The sequence below is a fragment of the Opisthocomus hoazin genome, chromosome 9, assembly GCF_030867145.1.
Source record: "Opisthocomus hoazin isolate bOpiHoa1 chromosome 9, bOpiHoa1.hap1, whole genome shotgun sequence".
Classification (NCBI taxonomy): domain Eukaryota; kingdom Metazoa; phylum Chordata; class Aves; order Opisthocomiformes; family Opisthocomidae; genus Opisthocomus; species Opisthocomus hoazin.
The window spans coordinates 9,670,942-9,689,219 of NC_134422.1; the positions used below are offsets into that span (position 1 = coordinate 9,670,942).

General features: G+C 39.4%; 1 protein-coding gene across 2 annotated transcripts in view; it reads left to right on the top strand.

Annotated features, from left to right (window-relative positions):
• DPP10 (dipeptidyl peptidase like 10) overlaps positions 1-18,278 on the top strand; it is a 583,710-nt gene that overhangs the window by 336,863 nt on the left and 228,569 nt on the right. For both annotated transcript variants that reach the window (XM_075430457.1, XM_075430456.1), the window contains exon 3: positions 1,503-1,598. In XM_075430457.1, coding sequence (XP_075286572.1) covers positions 1,503-1,598 — 96 coding nt within the window. The remainder of the gene's footprint in view (positions 1-1,502; positions 1,599-18,278) is intronic.

The following is an 18,278-nucleotide window of genomic DNA, read 5'->3' on the forward strand; positions in this document are numbered from 1 at the left end:
TGTATGATGTGTGTTACAAAGGAGTTTCTCTTCAGTACAGCAAGGATGCACCTTATCAATACTAACTGAAGTGGCTGCAGCAGGTGGTGCTGTCATTTAAAGGCAAAAAAAAAAAAATATCATGTTGATTGCACTAAGCTTTCAGCTGGGCCTGTAACAGAGAGATTTGGCTAAATGAAGACCAATAACAAATCTATGATTGACTTCATTGTGAAGGGGTCACATTTTTGTCTGAGATGTGTTACAGGACATGACCTTTACAAAGCACATTTCTTTGTTAAAAATGTGCTGGTAACATATTGGATCCACGTAAATGTAACAAGATTGCTCCTTGACTGCTGTAATTCTAGATACTCTTTTTTTCTGTGGGTCTGTCATCAGCGTTGCTGTTTAATATCAGCAATCTGTGAGGACAAAATCTAACTAAAAGATCCTCTCGTAGAGAAGGTGGATGCCTGACACATTGGAAAGAAAAGCTTACAGAACAGAGAAATACTGCAGTAAACTGTGATAATCCTGCCCCGTAATGATAAAATGATTAAAAGACCTGACTGGGCATGTCTGGTTGATTGTGTAGGAGGTGCCTAGGTGCATGCTTTTGCTAGTGCACAGGCAATGTATAACACAGCTTTTGGCAGATGTTCTTCTCAATAACCTAAAGCAGTTAGGTGATGTGTATGGCTGCTATCAATGAATATTCATTGGAAACTTTGAGTTTTGACAGTAAAACTTTTGCTTTAATAGTACCTCTGAATATCACGTTAGTGTGACAGTTCACTATTGAATCTCCACTACTTATTATTTATTTAACCTGCAGCACAAGAGAAGTCTGTGGGTTTTTTGTTGTTTTATTTTTTATTTTCCTGAAGCATGGAGATGATTTTAGGAGCTGGTAACTTTTATTTTTGTTTTGAAAATCAGTGTTGGCTCATGTTCAGAAGCACAGTATTCCTGGCTTCTATCATGTTTGGGAAAAACACAAGGCTGTTAGCCAAATGTTATGTTGTGTTTATCACTAGACAGCAAGCACAGACTATAAAATGTGCATATAGAATTTTTTTTTTTACATTTTAATTTGTAGAATAGGCAAAACTGTTCCCAAATTCACTTACAGGAGTATTTTACTTACCTTATGTCTGTATAAGGTGATAAATATGGCCTACATCCTTTGGCTGTCAGGAAATTTTTGTATTGGTTTGTAATCAGACTTTTCTTGTGGTGTAGGGCTGTGGGAAGAAGGAGCTTTGCCACTACAGTCCCAGTGTAATAAATAGTCAAGCACTGCAATCTTCAGTTGTCCTGTCCAGAAGGTACCAATGCTTTGTTTTCCGAAGCTTTACTGAAGAAAAAATGAAATGTTTTCTTGTGGAAAAAAAATAAGACCAATTTTGATAGGACCTTTGAACTATGTATTCTGGTTCTGTAATTTCAATGTTTTGCAGACTACACCGAATATAATCTTTTCAATAACTATCTAAATGATCCTCTTATGTTTATTTTAGATGAACTCGCAAATTCGTCAGAAACCAGGTTGTCCTTGGAAGATCTCTTCAGAAAAGAGTTCATAGTTCATAATCCAGAAGCCAAATGGATTAATGGTAAGTGTATAATCTCTCATGTGAAAGTAGGTAGTAATTTTGAGCATTGAATGCTATCGCTGTCCAGGCACTGAGAAAGAGTCAGTTAAATTTCAAACTTTCTTGAAACTGGCCAGTGTCCTGGTTTTCCTTGTAGTTCTGAATCATGTCTGTTTCATTAATTTTTGAAGAGGCTTGCTAAATTTAAAGCTCTGTCTAGTAGAAACCCACTAAAATTTTCTGTTTATGCTACTGGCTTAGCTGGAGGCAGTGATGAAGAATTGTTTTTAAGAACTGGGTCTTGTTTATGGATTCACAGAAAGATCAATTCAGAAAATTAAATTGTTCTATTAATATCTGAACTTTGGGATTTGAGAACTGGTTGTGACTTCACATCTGGAATGGGTTCTTCAATATTTCAATATATTTGAACAGCACTTAGTCATTTTCTGATGTCTACGGATTTTATTGAATGTTCTAGTTTATGAAATGATTTATAAATAGGATGCAGATTTCTAAATAATTATGCAGTTTTAATGTTAAAAAGAAAACAAATTCAAACTTTTTTTCAACTCATTGAGCTCCTTTTCTCTTGATCACATGGGTTCACATTCTTTCTGTCTGCAAGAAATGTAAAAGTAACACAATAGCGACCATCTGGTTAGTGTCATTATGGTTGCATCTTTGTATTTCTTCAGGTGTTATAATCAAAGGAATAACAATAGGCTTTGTGTAAAATACAGTATTGTTAAGGAGTGCTCTGCGGAAGGTAGGATTTTGAAAGTCTGGTGACTGTGTATGTAAATTCAGAATACCTTTCAACAGGAAATGATATTTCAATTATATTAATCAATGTTGGCATTTGGTAATAACTAGAACTGTTTTTCCTTTGTGGGAAGCTATATGATTGAATTGAATTGTTGTTTTATGATACATTCTAAAGAATGAAATGGGTTTAACTAGGTTAAGTGCATTTCAAAAAAAAAAAGAAAGGGAGAATATTATGGTCAGTCTTTTTTTCCAGGACCAGCTCTGGTGTTGTTTGTTATACAGTAGTTTAGGGTAGTAGTGATGTTTTTCTCAGCCAATATGAGAACTCCTAAGCTTTCAGTTAGGTGTTTTCCTGTCTGTATTTGCAAAGCAAGCAATGAAGTCCAGTGGTACAAAAAAAAGGGAAAGAATGGACTTTGTTCTTATTATTAGAGTACGTGTGTGTATGGGAACTGAGGAAAAAAATTGGGATAATTAAGGGTTTTACTAATTGTTTAGTATTTCTGATAAACACAGAAAAATTATGTTGTGGGTTGTTTTTTTTTCTTTTTCAATTTCTTTGAAAATTCCCAGTGTGGTCAATGAAATCAATATCTTAGATAATATACAAATTGAGGAGGAGTCCTGCAAAGCCGCATTGCTGATTCTTACTTCTATTTTTGTTTTTAAGACTTAAGATAAGGTTGTATTTTCTTTCCTGGCGTGATAACATTGCAGTGGTGGCATTATATGCGTGGAGAGTGAAATATAGAACTCAATATTCAACATTCATTACTGTGGAGCTAGAGGGGAACATTTGGCACTTTCTTTGGATGTAGGCAGGGTAAGTGCTTCTGGACTCTGCACAGGAAGATTTTTAGCGGAAAATAAGTAGCTACTTACTACTACTTTTTGCTTCTCTTGGGATAGAATAATTTGTATCCATCTGAAAGATTTATCATCTTGACCTCCTGGGAAGGGATGGGAATAGAGATTGAAAAAGCGATTCCTGCGGTAAGCAGTTTCTGCAGGGTCTACAGCATATTCCGTAGAAAAATGTCTGAATTAAGGATTTCAAGTGCTAGATGAATTACTGTGTTCTTAGGTAAGGTCTAGTATTTAACTTCTGCCATTTAATAAAACTTTCCATACTGATGTTTGAGTTTCTTTAGCATTATCTTCCAAACACAATTTATTTCTTCCTAGTTTTCAAGTTCCCCACTACAAAAATCATCCCCAAGCAGTTATTTCTAGTCTACTCTTTAATGAGAAAAGCTGTTACATACAGAAGTTTTTACAGTCCATTTCCTGTTCTGCTTCAAACTGAGTCCACAATTTTACGTGCTTGCAACCAAAGTTAATAATTATGTAAATGTTTAAAGCTATAGAGGAAATGTTATTCTTTATCTGAGATAATAATCTGTTGCCAAAAAAAACAAAAAGAAAATGTTGAGCTGGTTTTAAAAGTGACAAAATATATTCACATTTAGTTTAATTTGAACATGTACCTATGCAGGTATCTTTCCGATTTCTTCCTCCTTTTCTTTTTTTCTTCTTTTTTTGTTTTAATTCAACAGCAGTTTGTGTTTTTTTTTTTTTTTTAAACCTGACTTGTCTTTTTGTCTTTTTTTGTAAGAATTTACAAAGGAAAGAGAAAGAAAGTATTGATGATGGCTAGTGTTTTTCTTTGAAATAATAACTTAGTAGTTTACTAAGCTTTTTCAGGTATAAATCTGATCGGCTGTGTTTAAAAGGACATGGTGAAGAGCATACACAACCATCAATCAGTTCAATCTGCATTATCTCAAAAAGCATTTGATTTCAGAAAGCATTCCAGTTGCTTGGCATGGTTTCGAAGATGTAAAATGAGAGTACATCTTCCCTTAGCATTATTGATCTTCATGTTTTCTAATAGGAAGTGAGAATTTAAAGTGCTGCCAGGGAATCATAAAAGTACTTAAATCTGACAGCACGTTGCTACTGGTAAGGGCTTTGCATTAGATGGCAAAACGGCTTGGTTTACTTAAGTCTAAGTACACAGCTGTAATGTAGTTTAAAATATCCAGAGTACTTAAATTTAAGAAACCACTGCAGTTAAACGTCTCCTATGCTTTCCTTTGCCAAAAAGCTTGGTAAGAGACTTAATGTATCTCATATTGCTTCTGTCTTGGTTTCTAACCATGTTCTAGCGGTCTCTGCTCTAAGTTGGGCATAGCATCTCATTTCATGACCATGCTTTGCTTCAGGAACAGGTCTCCTGGGTGGCAGTACAATAAATTTAGTAGAAGGTCATGATACATGCTGTATTAGGGCATAGTTCTAAACTAGGCGTATCAGTGAGGACGACTGTATCATCGCTTAGTTGTTCATAAACCAATGTATGAATCATTGCTTATCTGCCAATAGCAGCAGTCTGCAGCTGGAGCTTTGAACCATACTGAAGCATTATTTTCATGACATTTCCTTCATTTCTGTTAAGTCACTTAGAAATATGTATGCTGGCCTGTGAGAAATACTGAGGGCTCAGAAGGTTTACAGTCTAATCCCTTGATCTTTCGTGATGTTCTTGCATCTCTTATTATCAGGGGCTCTGGCTGTTAATGACAATAAAATTCACAATCTTTGCCTTTATTCCTTCTGTGAATATAGGAGTTTCTTGCATTTTTGCTGTTTACGTAACCTTTGCCAGCTTTTCCTATATGTGATAGAGTGCATTGACTCCTTGCTTGTATTCCGTCAGATGGGTATATACTCAGCACAGTCATGATATTTTTCATATATCTGAGTGAAAAGTGTTGGAGACAGACCTGAAATCTGAATGACAGCCTGCAGCAGGCTGTGCTCTGCAATCCTGTCTTGTGCTAAAGCTCAGCAAAACACCTGAGTATATGTGTATGTGCTTTATGGAGCTGGGAGGGATGTAGGCAGCTGCTTAGGGTAAAACTTCTGTAAGGTGCTTTGCTGAAATTGTGAGATGATAAAATAAATCCTTCTCTCTTTCTGTCTTGCTTGCCTCTGGAGTAGCTGTCTGTTCCTGCAATCAGTAACCCTTGCAACACCATGTCACAGGAAGAGAGTGGGGTAATGTGTGTGGCTGGGCAGCATCACATCTCTGCAGGCAAACACAGCCCTGCTGATGGCAGAGCATAGATTTTTGGAGTAGTGAGGGAGAGGACTGGGGGGGTGGCAGGTGCCAACGCATATGGAAGGGTTTCCAGTGGCGCTTCAGGGAGGGCAGTGATCTTCAAGAGGGCGAGAGCTGATAGCAGAGATTCCCTCCTCCTGTAGGACCGCACACTTTATTCCAAACAGACTAATCTCACAAGCAGCAGCCCGGTCTGTTTGTGGAAGGAAGACAGCGAATAAGGTAGTCATGGAGAGTTGGAAGCAATAGAGGAAGGAAGACTTTGACCTTCCTGGCAAGGCAAAGGATCTGGATGAGATGAGTGGCAACTTCTGTTACAAGAAGGATTTCCTGCCTCATGGAGAAGGTGCATTGTCTCTGTGTATCAACCTTCTCCCTGCCTTTAACCCTCAGACTCCTGTGCCTTGTCAGAGAGGAGCTGCTCTGTGCCTTGAGCAGGCTGCTGGGGCAGGCCGCCGGCCCTGGCAAACCACGGCACGGCCGCTGCCAAATCGGTGGCTGCTGCCAGAGATGGGCAGCCACTGCCATGTCCAGACCCCTGCGGAGGAATGGCACCTGAAGCAGGGCTCTGCATGTGTGGAGGGGACACAGACACAGGGAGGCAGTTGGTGCTCACATAGTACAGAGAACCCTAAAATAGTTGGGGGTAGGTTTGTCCTGCGGTGTCATCCTGACATACACTGTTCTTTTTTTGAGTGATCAGGCAGGATAAGTATAATTGCACCATTTTGATGAGAGGTTTCTGGAGAAGACATATGGTGTACCTCTCTTTTTTTCGTGTAAAACCTTGTTTTTGGAATGAGGTTTATCCAGTGTAAAATCTGAGATTGTGCCAGAAATCTCAGGAGGTATAACCTGTTTGGGTTTAATTTCCAAAGCGAATACTTTTTCATGCAGATACATTTTTAAAGCAAAGACTCTTCAGCACTTTTCTTTTTTTCCTTTAACAGTTTTAATTTGTTTCTTTGGAGATGATTATAATAATCCACTCTGTCCCAAGTCAGAAATATTTTCACTCTGCCTTGAGAACAGCATCATCAAGGCAATAGCTGTCTAGTTTTTTTTTTTAACTCAAGCTCTTGTATTTACTTGGAGGTTTGTTTTTTTTTTATATTGTTACCAGATTTCCTGTATTAGCTTCAGCAGAGGCATGGCTTTCATTTTCACAGTAATATTTACTACTTCTGGTGTGGGCATCTTTCTTTAGTTTCACACATCAATTTTAGCAGCATGGAAGACAAAAAGAATGGGTGATGCCTACCCTTTTGAAGCGTCAGTGAAACCAAGGGACTTGTTTATGGAGGAAATGCCTCTGACCCCTTCACATTTTATTTTGCTAACATTTATTGTGCTTAGTAGAGGCTCCCTTTAAAAAAAAATACTCTTCTGCTTTACAGATCAACAGTCACTTCGCTGCAATATTTTGTAGATTGTGTATTAAAGTATAGGATGGAAAGATATTAGCTGGCTCAAGAATTATTATTGCTTCCCATAACGTGTTTGGTTTCCTTTAAAGAGCAAGTGAGACAGCGGTTTCCCTTAGTATCTTATCTTAGAGGAAACCTACAGAGCGTGGAAGCAAGGACGGGTAGCCTGGGTGGAATAGAGGGCAATTGTCCAAGCAGCCAGGGATCAGGTTAAGAAGCTAAAGCCCTGGTAGAATTAAATCTGGCCAGGGAAATGAAGGCCAAAAAGTAAAGCTTCTAGAGGTGCGTTGGCGTTAAAAAAGAAGACTAGGGAAAATGTGGGCCCTCTCCGTAAGGAAACGGGAGACCTGATTACCCGGGATATGGAGAAGGCTGAGGTACTTAATGATTTTTTTTGCATCAGTCTTCACCAGCAAGTACTGCAGCCACACTGCCCAAGTTGCAGATGGCAAAGGCAGGGACTGGGAGAATGGCAAACCGCCCACTGCAGGAGAAGGTCAGGTCTGAGACCATCTGGGGAACCTGAAGGTGCACAAGTCCATGGGACCTGATGGGGTGCATCCGCGGGTCCCGAGGGAACAGGCAGATGAAGTTGCTAAGCCACTATCCGTCATATCTGAGAAGTCGTGGCAGTCGAGTGAAGTTCTCAGTGATTGGAAAAGGGGAAACATAACCCCCGTTTTAAAAAGGGCGAAAAGGAAGACCTGGGGAGCTACAGGCCAGTCAGTCTCCCCTCTGTGCCCGGCAAGATCATGGAGCAGATCCTCCTGGAAACTGTGCTAAGGCACATGGAACATAAGGAGGTGACTGGTGACAGCCAAGATGGCTTCAGGAAGGGCAAATGGTGCCCGACAGATTTGGTGGTCTTTTATGAGGGGATTACAGTGTTGGTGGTTAAGGGAAGAGCAACCGATGTCATCTACCTGGACTTGTGCAAAGCATAGGACAGTGTCCATCATCCTTGTCTGTAAATTGGAGAGACATGGATTTGATGGATGGAGCACTCGGTGGATAAGGAAGTGGCTGAATGGTCGCACTCCAAGAGTTGCGGTCAACGTCTTGATGTCGAAGTGGAGAGACCAGTGAGGAGCGGCATTGCTGAGGGGTCGATATCGGGACCAGTGCTGTTTAATATCTTTGTTGGTTGCATGGACGTTGGGATTGAGTGCCCCCTTAGCAAGTTTGCCGATGACAGCAAGGTGTGTGGTGGGGTTGATGTGCTGGAGGGAAGGGATGCCATCCAGAGGGACCTGGAGAGGCTTGAGAGGTGGGCCTGTGTGAACCTCGTGAAGTTCAGCAAGGCCACGGGCAAGGTCCTGCACCTGTGTCGTGGCAATCCCAAGCAGAAGTACAGGCTGGGTGGAGAATGAATGGAGAGCAGCCCTGTGGAGAAGGACTTTGGCGTGCTGGATGATGATAAGCTCAGCATGACCTGGCAGTGTGCGCTCGCAGCCCAGAAGGCCAACTGTATTGTGGGCTGCATCAAAGGCGGCATGAGCAGCAGGCTCCCCTGAAGGAGGGGATTCTGGCCCTGTGCTCTGCTCTGGTGAGACCCCACCTGGAGTCCTGTGGGTTAGCTCTGGAGCCCTCAGCACAGGACAGACAGGGACCTGTTGGAGCTGGTCCAGAGGGGAAGCCACAAAAATGGTCAGAGGGCTGGAGCACCTCTGCTGTGTGGAAAGGCTGAGAGAGCTGGAGCTGTTCAGCCTGGAGAAGAGAAGTCTCCATGGAGATCTTAGAGCAGCCTTGCAGTACCTGAAGGGGCCTAAAAGAAAGCTGGAGAGAGACTTTTTACAAGGGTTTGTGGGGATAGGACAAGAGGTAATGGCTTTAAACTGAAAGAGGGTAGATTAGATTATATGTGAGGAAGAAATTGTTTACTGTGAGGGTGGTGAGGCCCTGGCCCAGGTTGCCCAGAGAAGCTGTGGCTGCCCCCTCCCTGGCAGGGTTCAAGTCCAGGTTGGACAGGGCTCTGAGCAACCTGGTCTAGTGGAAGGTGTCCCTGCCCATGGCAGGGGGTTTGGAGTGAGATGACCTTTAAAGTCCCTTCCGACCCAAACCATTCTGTGATTCTATGGTTTATTTATGGTTGTCAGTGGCACCTTTCTCATGCTGTACATTGCTGTTATCACCTGGGGAGTGAAATCTGTTGACAGTGGCCCTTGCTTGCGCTGATGCCTTCCTTGAGTCTCTGTTGGCTCTTGTCTACCCTGAAAATTAAAAAAAAAGTGAGTCTGGGAAAGCTGGCATGAGGATGGTTGAAATTGCTATAAAAATTATGGATGATAAAAATGGCAGTGGTTTGGGAAGCGCAGCGCACAGATTCCACAGTACTGCCTGTGCCAACTTTGTGCAGGAAACTATGGCTTAAAACATTTGGCACTTTTTAAAGGATGCTTTTCCTGTGCACATGAGTTAAATACGAACTTTATTTATCAGAGCTGAGCATGTTGTGGTGTTTGCCAATGGATATGGGTCAAGTGCAAGAAATCGGTCCATCGGTGAGCAATAAAAGACAGAGTCTGCTCCAGGAAGTTGTTGCTGATTTGGAATCAATAAACAGGCAAATATCTCTGTTAGAATTACATATCTATGCATGTTGGTATTAATCTTGTAATTTATGATGGATATTAAGAGTGAAATCCTAGAGGAATATTTTCCCCTCCCTTAAATGAGATGAGAGTCTGAAGTGGCCAGGCTGGAATGCACCCATTGTGCACAAGTGCATTTTCGGTGTGGCAGGAGCTGTGTTTGGCATTCAGATGTTTAGGCTGTGGTATGATGCATTAATGCTCTGTCAAGGACTTGGGCAGAAGTGAAGAGAGGTGTGTACAGTGGTGCTCTTGCCAGCTCTGCATATAGCTTTCATTATGTGTCTGAATCTATCTGTGCGGAGCCTGAAGCTGGAAGCCAGGCCAGGGAGTTGTTTTGTTGCCTGTGGTTCAGTGTGAAGGGTTTATTTCTGAAAGGCAGCAGAGCGTGGTTGGACTTTGATTCCCCATGCAGGGAAAAGCAGCACATAGAAGAGCAAGTAAAAAAATCCTAGATAGCGCTCCAGTTGGAGGCTTTTAGCTAAAACTCTTCTTTCATAAAACTGTAGCAGTGGTGTGAATTACACCACTAGTTTTTGCCAAGTCTTACAACTAAGTTTTGGAAAATCCCCAGAAAATTTGACAAGATGCATAGAGTGTCTCCAGGCTGGCTGATGTTTCTGTCAGAAACGGCCAAAAAGGGGAATGAAAGTTTTGATCGGTACTGTTCCAGTGATTTATAAAAACACTTGTTAAACAAAAGAGTTTGTTGTAAAATGGACAGAGGTAGCAGCATGATTCAGTTCTCTCATTAGGGAATAGAATGGAGGAGTTTGGGACTGTATTTGTGCTGATGCCGAAAACTTCCTTACAAGTCAGCTGTAGATGGGTAACTGGTCATTCAGGCTGGGGTTGTGGAGTTGACCACCCTCCGCCCTTGGTACCAGCCACAGGGTTCTTGTTGTGTCCCTTGGTACAGGAATTGTGGCTTCTCAAATGATGGCCAATCTTGGGTTAGGAAGAATTGTGATCTTCTCATTTGTTTGGCTTTTTAGGGGTGGTGTTTTGTTTTTTTTTTTAAGTTTAGGTGCAGTAGTTCTTTAATTTGTTTTCTCTGAGTTTCTCATGTTACAAAATAAATATTGCACGTGAAGAGCGTGTGCAAAGCAGAAGATAAATTATGTGAGGTGCATAAAGCTACAAAAGTTTTAATGTGAACAAGAAATAGAAACTGAAAAAAATGAAATTATTTTATGCAGTGTTGTAAGTAGGATTGCAAATAAGAAAGCATAAAATAATTTGGGTCGCAGCTGTGCGTGAATGTAACATACACCCTTAAAAACAAGGATGGGGAAAATCCTGTGTGTTTTTCTGCATGAAAGAGGAGATTTCATCTCATTTCTGTAGGGATTTATGAGAATAAAAGATGATGGTTTTCATCAATAATCGTTATCACAAAGCAAACACTGATTTTCTTCCATGAAGCAGTGATGCTTTTGTGCTTCAGATTCAGATACTTGTCTGTGTGAGTGGATCTCGCCTGTGTAGATGTTGTGGCCCTGCGGCTGTGGGACACTCAGCAGGGTGGCAGCGGAGCTCTCCCCTGGGGGCAGAAGGCCGAAGCGTTACTGTTCCTTTCATCCTCTGATTCTCCACCCCGAGCATGAGCAGTTGTGTAGCCTATTGCTCAGGAAGGTGTTTTGTCTTCCTCCTTAAAATTCTTTGTTTCACCAGGTGTAACACAATAGAGTTGTTTCCTCAGTTATTTTCTTGCTCTAGACTGTATGCAGTCCAGTCTTGAATAATGTTACTTAGTGGCTATTTAAACTGATCCTCCCTGCCTGACCACACTATTATGATCTGCTGCGTGCACTGTGCTGCTTTCTACTCTTGTATTATTGATGTCTCCAAGGTGCCTCGTGACTTGCTTACTTAGAAGTAGGTCTTGGGTAATTTCTGCTCAGATCAACTATGTTAAGCCCCATTGCTACATCGATACTGGTGCCAGTGTTAATGATCGTTAACAAGCATTAAATAGTGCTGTGTATTCAGGGCCATTAACTTGTGTCACCATTGTATTTTGTAAATAACTTCCTAGCACACCTCTTTAGAAATCTCGCTTCCTTCACTGACATGCTTTGTACACTAATGCAACATTGTATTGGATGTAACCTCTACACTGTCTTGTAGCTCTCTTCTTCACTTGAGCATTACTGTTATTGACTGCAAAAGTTTTTGCTTGGGCATCATTTGTTTTCTGACTGTTTCGGGTTTGTTTTCTTTTTTTTTTTTTTTTTTTTTTTTTGCACTAGACATATTATACTTACTCCACAGAGTACCTGAAATTTATCTTCCTGACGAGTCTTTATTTCTTGTAACAACTTCTAGTTGTATTCATTAAGATGTAGACTTGCATCTTGTTGAAATCTATAGGGATGGGACAAAATCCACAGATTGGGATATAAGTTAGGAAAAATGAAATGAAGTATTCCAACTAGTTGGAAGATCAAACTACCTTTTGCCATCTTTAGCCAAAAGTACAGCTAATCGTTACAATCCTTCTTAAAATTTATGTCCCTATTGATTTTTGACTTACTCCACAACCCAAAGCATTAAGAATTTAACAGAGACATCAATATACTTACTTACAAAATATTTAAACAGGCAGAGCATATCTGTTGTATAACATTGTATTTTGAAAGAGATTAGCAGAATGGTTTACATTTTCCAAGCAGTAGAGAGCAAACTAATGTTGAAGGGTTAAGTACAGTAATTCTGTATGTGAACCCCTAGGACAGCGGACCAGATACTTAATAAATCTTAGTTCTCCCTGTTTGTTGAAGCAAAAGCCTCCTGAGTATAGTGCATGTATTAAGGTTACTATTCCAGTTACCATAGCAATGTCCGTGAAAGAGGGAGACCTTTTCTCAGTAATAAATTTTTTCTCAGTAATAAATTTTTGACTAAGAAAGCAGTCCTTAATATGAACAAGTATAAACTGGATATGCTACATCACTACTGTTAGGATGCTACTCTCTAGGACAGGTATTTTTACAACGTGAGCAAACCTGAGGAGTTGATTGAGTTTTGGAATGATAACAGCCGGTGGGTGCTATACAACAGATTTGTGAATTCCCTCCAGAACGCCACACTTTTTTCTGTTAGAAGTAAAGAATTCAGAGTTGTATGTGTTTATGCATCAGTAGGTTTCTCTACATGTGAGGTGTATCCTTTTCATCCTGTGCCTCCTTGTTCCGTTTTCCACACTTACCATCACTGCTTCTGAGCAGAGGGTACCTGTTGCCCAGCTGAAGCTGTGGTCCTTTCCCCATGGGTTTGGTTTGTAGTGACCTGTGAACTTTAACTTTGGAAGCTGCTGTTTATGTGGGGTATATATTTGTGGTCCTTAGAGGCTCATTTAAGTCGTCTCTAATTTGCTCATCAGCAATTCGATTCTCTTCAAAGGAGCGCTGCTCAGGACGGGGGAGGGGGGTTATACCTTCAGTCGTAGCTGCATGCAGCAGCGCTGTTGCTTGATTCTGCCTTTTCCCATTTGCCTAAAACAAATCCTTTTAATTTTCTTCAATTTTTATACTTACTTGTGTATATAGACAGTTCTGTAACAAGTGCTCAGTTGTGTTTTGTGGCAGATTAGAAAGCTGTATAGTGTTTAAAGTAGTTATCTTCAAAAAACAAAATTCTACATTTCTAATCGTAATGCTTTCTTGTCTGGTTGTTGTTTTTTCTTGAATTAAGAGGCAGTAAAAACAGTACTTTGTATACCAGTCTGTATTGCTCAAATGCTTATGTAATGGATCAATAAAAATAGCATTTTTTAAAACATGTATGTATATCAGTGGACATATATATGTTTATTACATCTTTAGTCCTTTTTTTCTTTGCTGTCTGTAGCTTATTCCATTGTGTATTCTCTGATTTTTCTTCTCCTCTTGAAATGGCAGGTGTCAGACACACTGACTCATATTTGCCTTTCGTTCATCCATTTCCCTAGTGTATTTTGCTTTCTGTGCCATGTGTTCTTTTTCTTCAATGTATGAACTAATCCTCTACCTCTGGCACTGCAAGGCAGTTCAGACGCACAGAAATGGGTAGCAGGCCAAGGTTATTCTTCATATGAAAACGTGTTTGGTACTTGAACAATTTTGCTTGTTACCTCATTCAGTGGGATGCAAAAGGACTTTTTGTTTTAGTGTGTTTAGGAAAGTGGATCTATCCATCTATCTATATATTTAGGGCATATATTTAGGATTCTTTCAAGGGTCTTTTTAGTGCATTAGTTCTGTGAAATTCTCCTAGGAAGTGTTTGTGTTGAGCAGAGGGGATGACACAAGCGTTGCATGGTTTTGATCCAAACTGCATCCTGTTGCAGTTTGGACCTGTTTCTTTTAGCTACATTAGGATTACAGGGGAAAGGCATTGGAGAGAGAAATCTACAGAGTGGAAGCATAAAACTAGTAACAGAACAAAAAAATAATGAGAAAAAATGAAAACAACAGGATAAAGAGAAAGGAGAAGCAGTAAGAGGAGAGAGAAACAAAGGGACAGTCCAATGGAGAGCACAAAGGCCTGTGTTAGTGCTTCAGCAGTGCCACGCGATGTGTGTGTTTCCCATTAAGGACTTCTCTTTATTCTGTAACACCAGGCACCTTCTGGGAGAACATGTGTAGATGGGGAGAATTTCCACTTATTCATAGTGTTTCTGATCTTTGAGAGACAAGAGCTGGCCCTAGTGATGAGCAGGAGATGTGAGGCTGGTGCTAAAGGTGCTCATGTGATGCGTTGCTCACGTTGCCTGCAACAGGACCGAAGGCATCCAAGAGTTGTGCTGATCTGGGGATGTGTGAAGTGCAGTGAGAACAGAAGTGCTATAGACTTTTAAAATGATTACGTTTTTGACAGTCTGATTTAATTACATTTTTAATTTACTGTTGCAGAAATCAAATGTGGCCTCTGTACTGTCTGTACGAGACTGTAGAGTTGAGATGAACTAGAGGCAGCTGATACTTGCTTGTTTATCCAATCTGACAAAGTTTCTAGGCAATTTGTGTGAGATATTTGCCAACTAGTAATCATCATAGTAACCGCGTATCATGTTGCCAAATCCATAAACATAGATTGATTTTGATCCATTAATAAGCCTATACAAACGTATAGCTTTTCTAGTGAAGTAATTAAATTCCGGGCACTTTGTTAAAATAAAATTACCAGAACACAGGAATGGGAGAAATAATCAGGTTTTTGACAGAGTTTAGATATTGGCCTCCTGTGCTGAGAGCGATTCAACTTGAACCTAGTTTTTGATGTTTTGCACAATATTTGTCTCCTCAGGGAATAAGCACATATTTAGTTTTGTGAGAGTTTTTTATCCGTAGTTGAGAACTTGATGAATGAAGACCATCTCATTTGAACACATGCTTCAAAGGGAAATATAGAGTGTGCTTTCTGTACTTGCAACCTACTTCAGGTATATGGCTGCCAAAATTTCTTCTGCATGTGGAATATTGATTTTTAAGTTCAGCTAAAGCTACTTGGAAGCCAAAAGTTTACTGCAGATCTGTGAATTGCAATTTGAAAATAAAAATTGAAAGTACTTGAAACTTTAAAAGTGACCATGAAAATACAGGAGTTTAGAGTCCTCATTGTAAGTAATAGCAAAATAAACACCAAGCAGGTAAGTTTAATCTGTTTTGTTGCAGGACAGGCACTACATGAGAATTAGCTGTAATAGCTTAAAAGTAATAGTTATTGACAGAGACCATCATCTCTGGGATAAGAAGGCAGCTTGTCCTCTTCTTCTTCCACCTGGAGTTGCATCCTAAGTTCTGTCTGACAAAATAGGTCTGTTAATTCTGTAATGAGGATTCAGTTATTTATTTATTTGTTACTGGGGTCTTGACTGAGACAGCTCATCTGCAAAGGTCACTAACAGCTGCTGGATGATGACAACTTTTCAGGTATTGGTGGCATGAGTTAGACTCAGAGTGACAGTTATGGTTGGCTGATGATATTTTTGTCAGAAAACTTTTCTGTCATTTTTTTTTTTTCTTTTTTAATCTTCACTTGCAAGTTTGGTAGAAGAGTGTTTCTGTAAAAGCTTTGTGAAAAAGATGTCCATAGTTGACTTTAGCTTTCTTACATTTTCAATAATGTGATTTTTTTATATGTTGAAATCTTCTCTTTAGTATAATCATTTGATTTTGACATTTCTCTGTTACTTTAATGTATTTTATATTACTGGTGCAAACTATTAATGTAAAAATGCTGTATTTTGGTATTATAATAGTGAACATTTCAACATTTAAAACCAAGTATTTCAATATATTCTCTGTGAAATTGTGAAGAATCTTCTTAAACAGTATAAGATTTTCAGTTTATTCTGATTTGAAATAAAAATGCTTGCACTCTCCAATATTTTCTTTTCTGGTCATCTCTATGAGCAATTTAGAGAAGGAGGCTCTAAGCCATATTATCAATTACAGCTCCAAACCACATTATAAATTACCCAAACTATGATGTCATGTTCTATTCATAGAAATCAATTGCAGAGTTAATATTATAGCCTGCAGCATTTCCATTGATTTCTGGTGGGTTCCAGATGGATTCCAGATGTATAGAGCTGTGGCAATTGTCGATGCTGCTTCTTTGCTTTCTGGGTTACTGCACATGTAATGAAATTTAAGTTATGCATTTTTATCTTTTTTTTCTGTTTTCATACCCAGAATTGTACCTTGTCATCCTAGAGGCAAGGACTCACTGTTCTAGCAAGTTAGGCCTTTCTGTTTTTAGCGATTTACAATGATCATATAAAGAGTTACATAAATGTTCCTCTCTATTTTAATACTCTGTGCTCTTTTCTTGAGCTCCTATTGTGGTAAATTGTTAGTTGAAAACAATTTGGCCTCAAAACTCTGTTTCTGAAGACCTTGATTAGCCCATGTGTGTTACTGTAATGGAAACAGTAACAATAGTTCTACTGTATAATTCCAGTAGGAGTTATAAAGTTAAATTATATTTTTTACTACTTAGCCAATGTCAGAGGGCAAAGAGTATTGAAAAAGAGCTGGAAGTGAAGATGCATAACTTTTTTTACTTCAGGTACTGTCACTCCCCCTCCCTCCCGTTTGGTGTATACTATGTGGAAGTAGAAGCAGACAATACGTCTTTCAGGACTAAATGCTTTCTGTCTCATTACCACCTTCAGAGTGATCTATTACTAATTTTAATCAAACATTTTTTTATTGTAGGATTTGTCTATCCTGAGTACTACAACACACAGCCATTGATTGCCTCATCACTAAGTTAAAATAGACTCTGATTTAACAGTATCTTTTATTCTGTTCCTTGTTAGAAAATGAACAAGTCTGTCTAATAAATTGCATTCATTTGTGTGACTGCTTGGTGTTTTTTTTTGATTAGGTGAGGCTAAACTTTGAGGAAATAAAATTACATTTGAAATTCAGTGTGTTTTTATCTGAGATAAGACTTTCCAGAGATGAGAGCAAGAAAACAGTATTACGAATAGCCTGACTTCTGGCTGGTTTGTGGGAGTTTCTGAACACCATGTAGTGGAAGACAGTCCCTTTGTTGAAAATAATGAAATTTTCTAATTCCCAACACTGGTAATGTGTTGGATGAAAGTTATTTTATTTCTTAGTAAGGGTGTTTATGGACATTAACTTAGTATCCATCTTAGTCTCTGTTTCTTGTTTTTGTTTCGCTCTGAGGCTTTCTATGTTTGCTAAACTTCTCGAACAATTTTGTTCAATAACGTGAACTGGGTACATGGATATATCCATAGATGCTCAGTGAATACCTGTCCTTTTAGTACCTAGTACTGAACTCCAGTACATTATCATAGTGAAATATATTTTTAAATTATTTCAGAGATTCAAAAAAAGGATATTTCAGTTTAAATGAAGCCAGAATATATGGATAATAATTTTGAATTAGAATTTCAAAAAGGCTTGGGAGTTTTTGGTATTTCTAGTAAATGTAATGCCTCTGCTGAATACAGTTTATAGTGTTTTATTTGTGGGATAGAAAAAAGAAATATTTGCCTTATAACATAAAATTTGATATTTCGGAAGTGCTGAGCATCTACAACTTGCTGTGATGCTCTTTATATACACTAATTTAAACATAAGACTTTGCAAAATAACATTTTTCTTTCTTAAGTGTGAAAGAATTTAGGGAGTTGCCTAACTGTGTGTTAGTCGATGTTTAGACAGTTGTGAAGAGCTCAGTGCTCGGGAAAAGCATTTGGTCTTCTAGCAAATCAGGAACCTGATGCGGAGGAACTGTTAACAGCTACTGGCTTTGACAGTGCTACCGAGTGTACAGTGCTGAGCATGGGGAAACTCAGGTTTGATGTGCAGGCAAAGATTTGTTTGTTGCATGGCTTTTCAGGAAGGGTTTTTGTTACTTTTGTTGTGTTTCTTTTTTAAACAGTGTTGAAGCTTGTGCCGGAGTCAGAACTGGGCTCTAATCTTTTTGGGGGCCGTTAGTCTTAATGAACAAATAGCGTGAGAAAAGAGATAGACATCTATGAGACTTCTTTAAGTACCTTCCTTGAGAGTTGATCACGGCCTTCCTCTTCCCCCCTCCTCAAGAAGGGATAAAACTTACTGGTTGGTTAGAGTATTTACTGAATAAATGAAAACAATAAATGTGAACTCGTTTTTTATTTTAGAAATGCCATCAGTGTGGCATCCTTGGCCATTAGCAAAACATTCCTGAGGAGGTTTCCCACGGAGAATCAACAAATTCAGCTGTCACATTCTCTCAGCATCTGCAGTGAGACCTCTGGTTAAGAAGGGATATTTTTAGG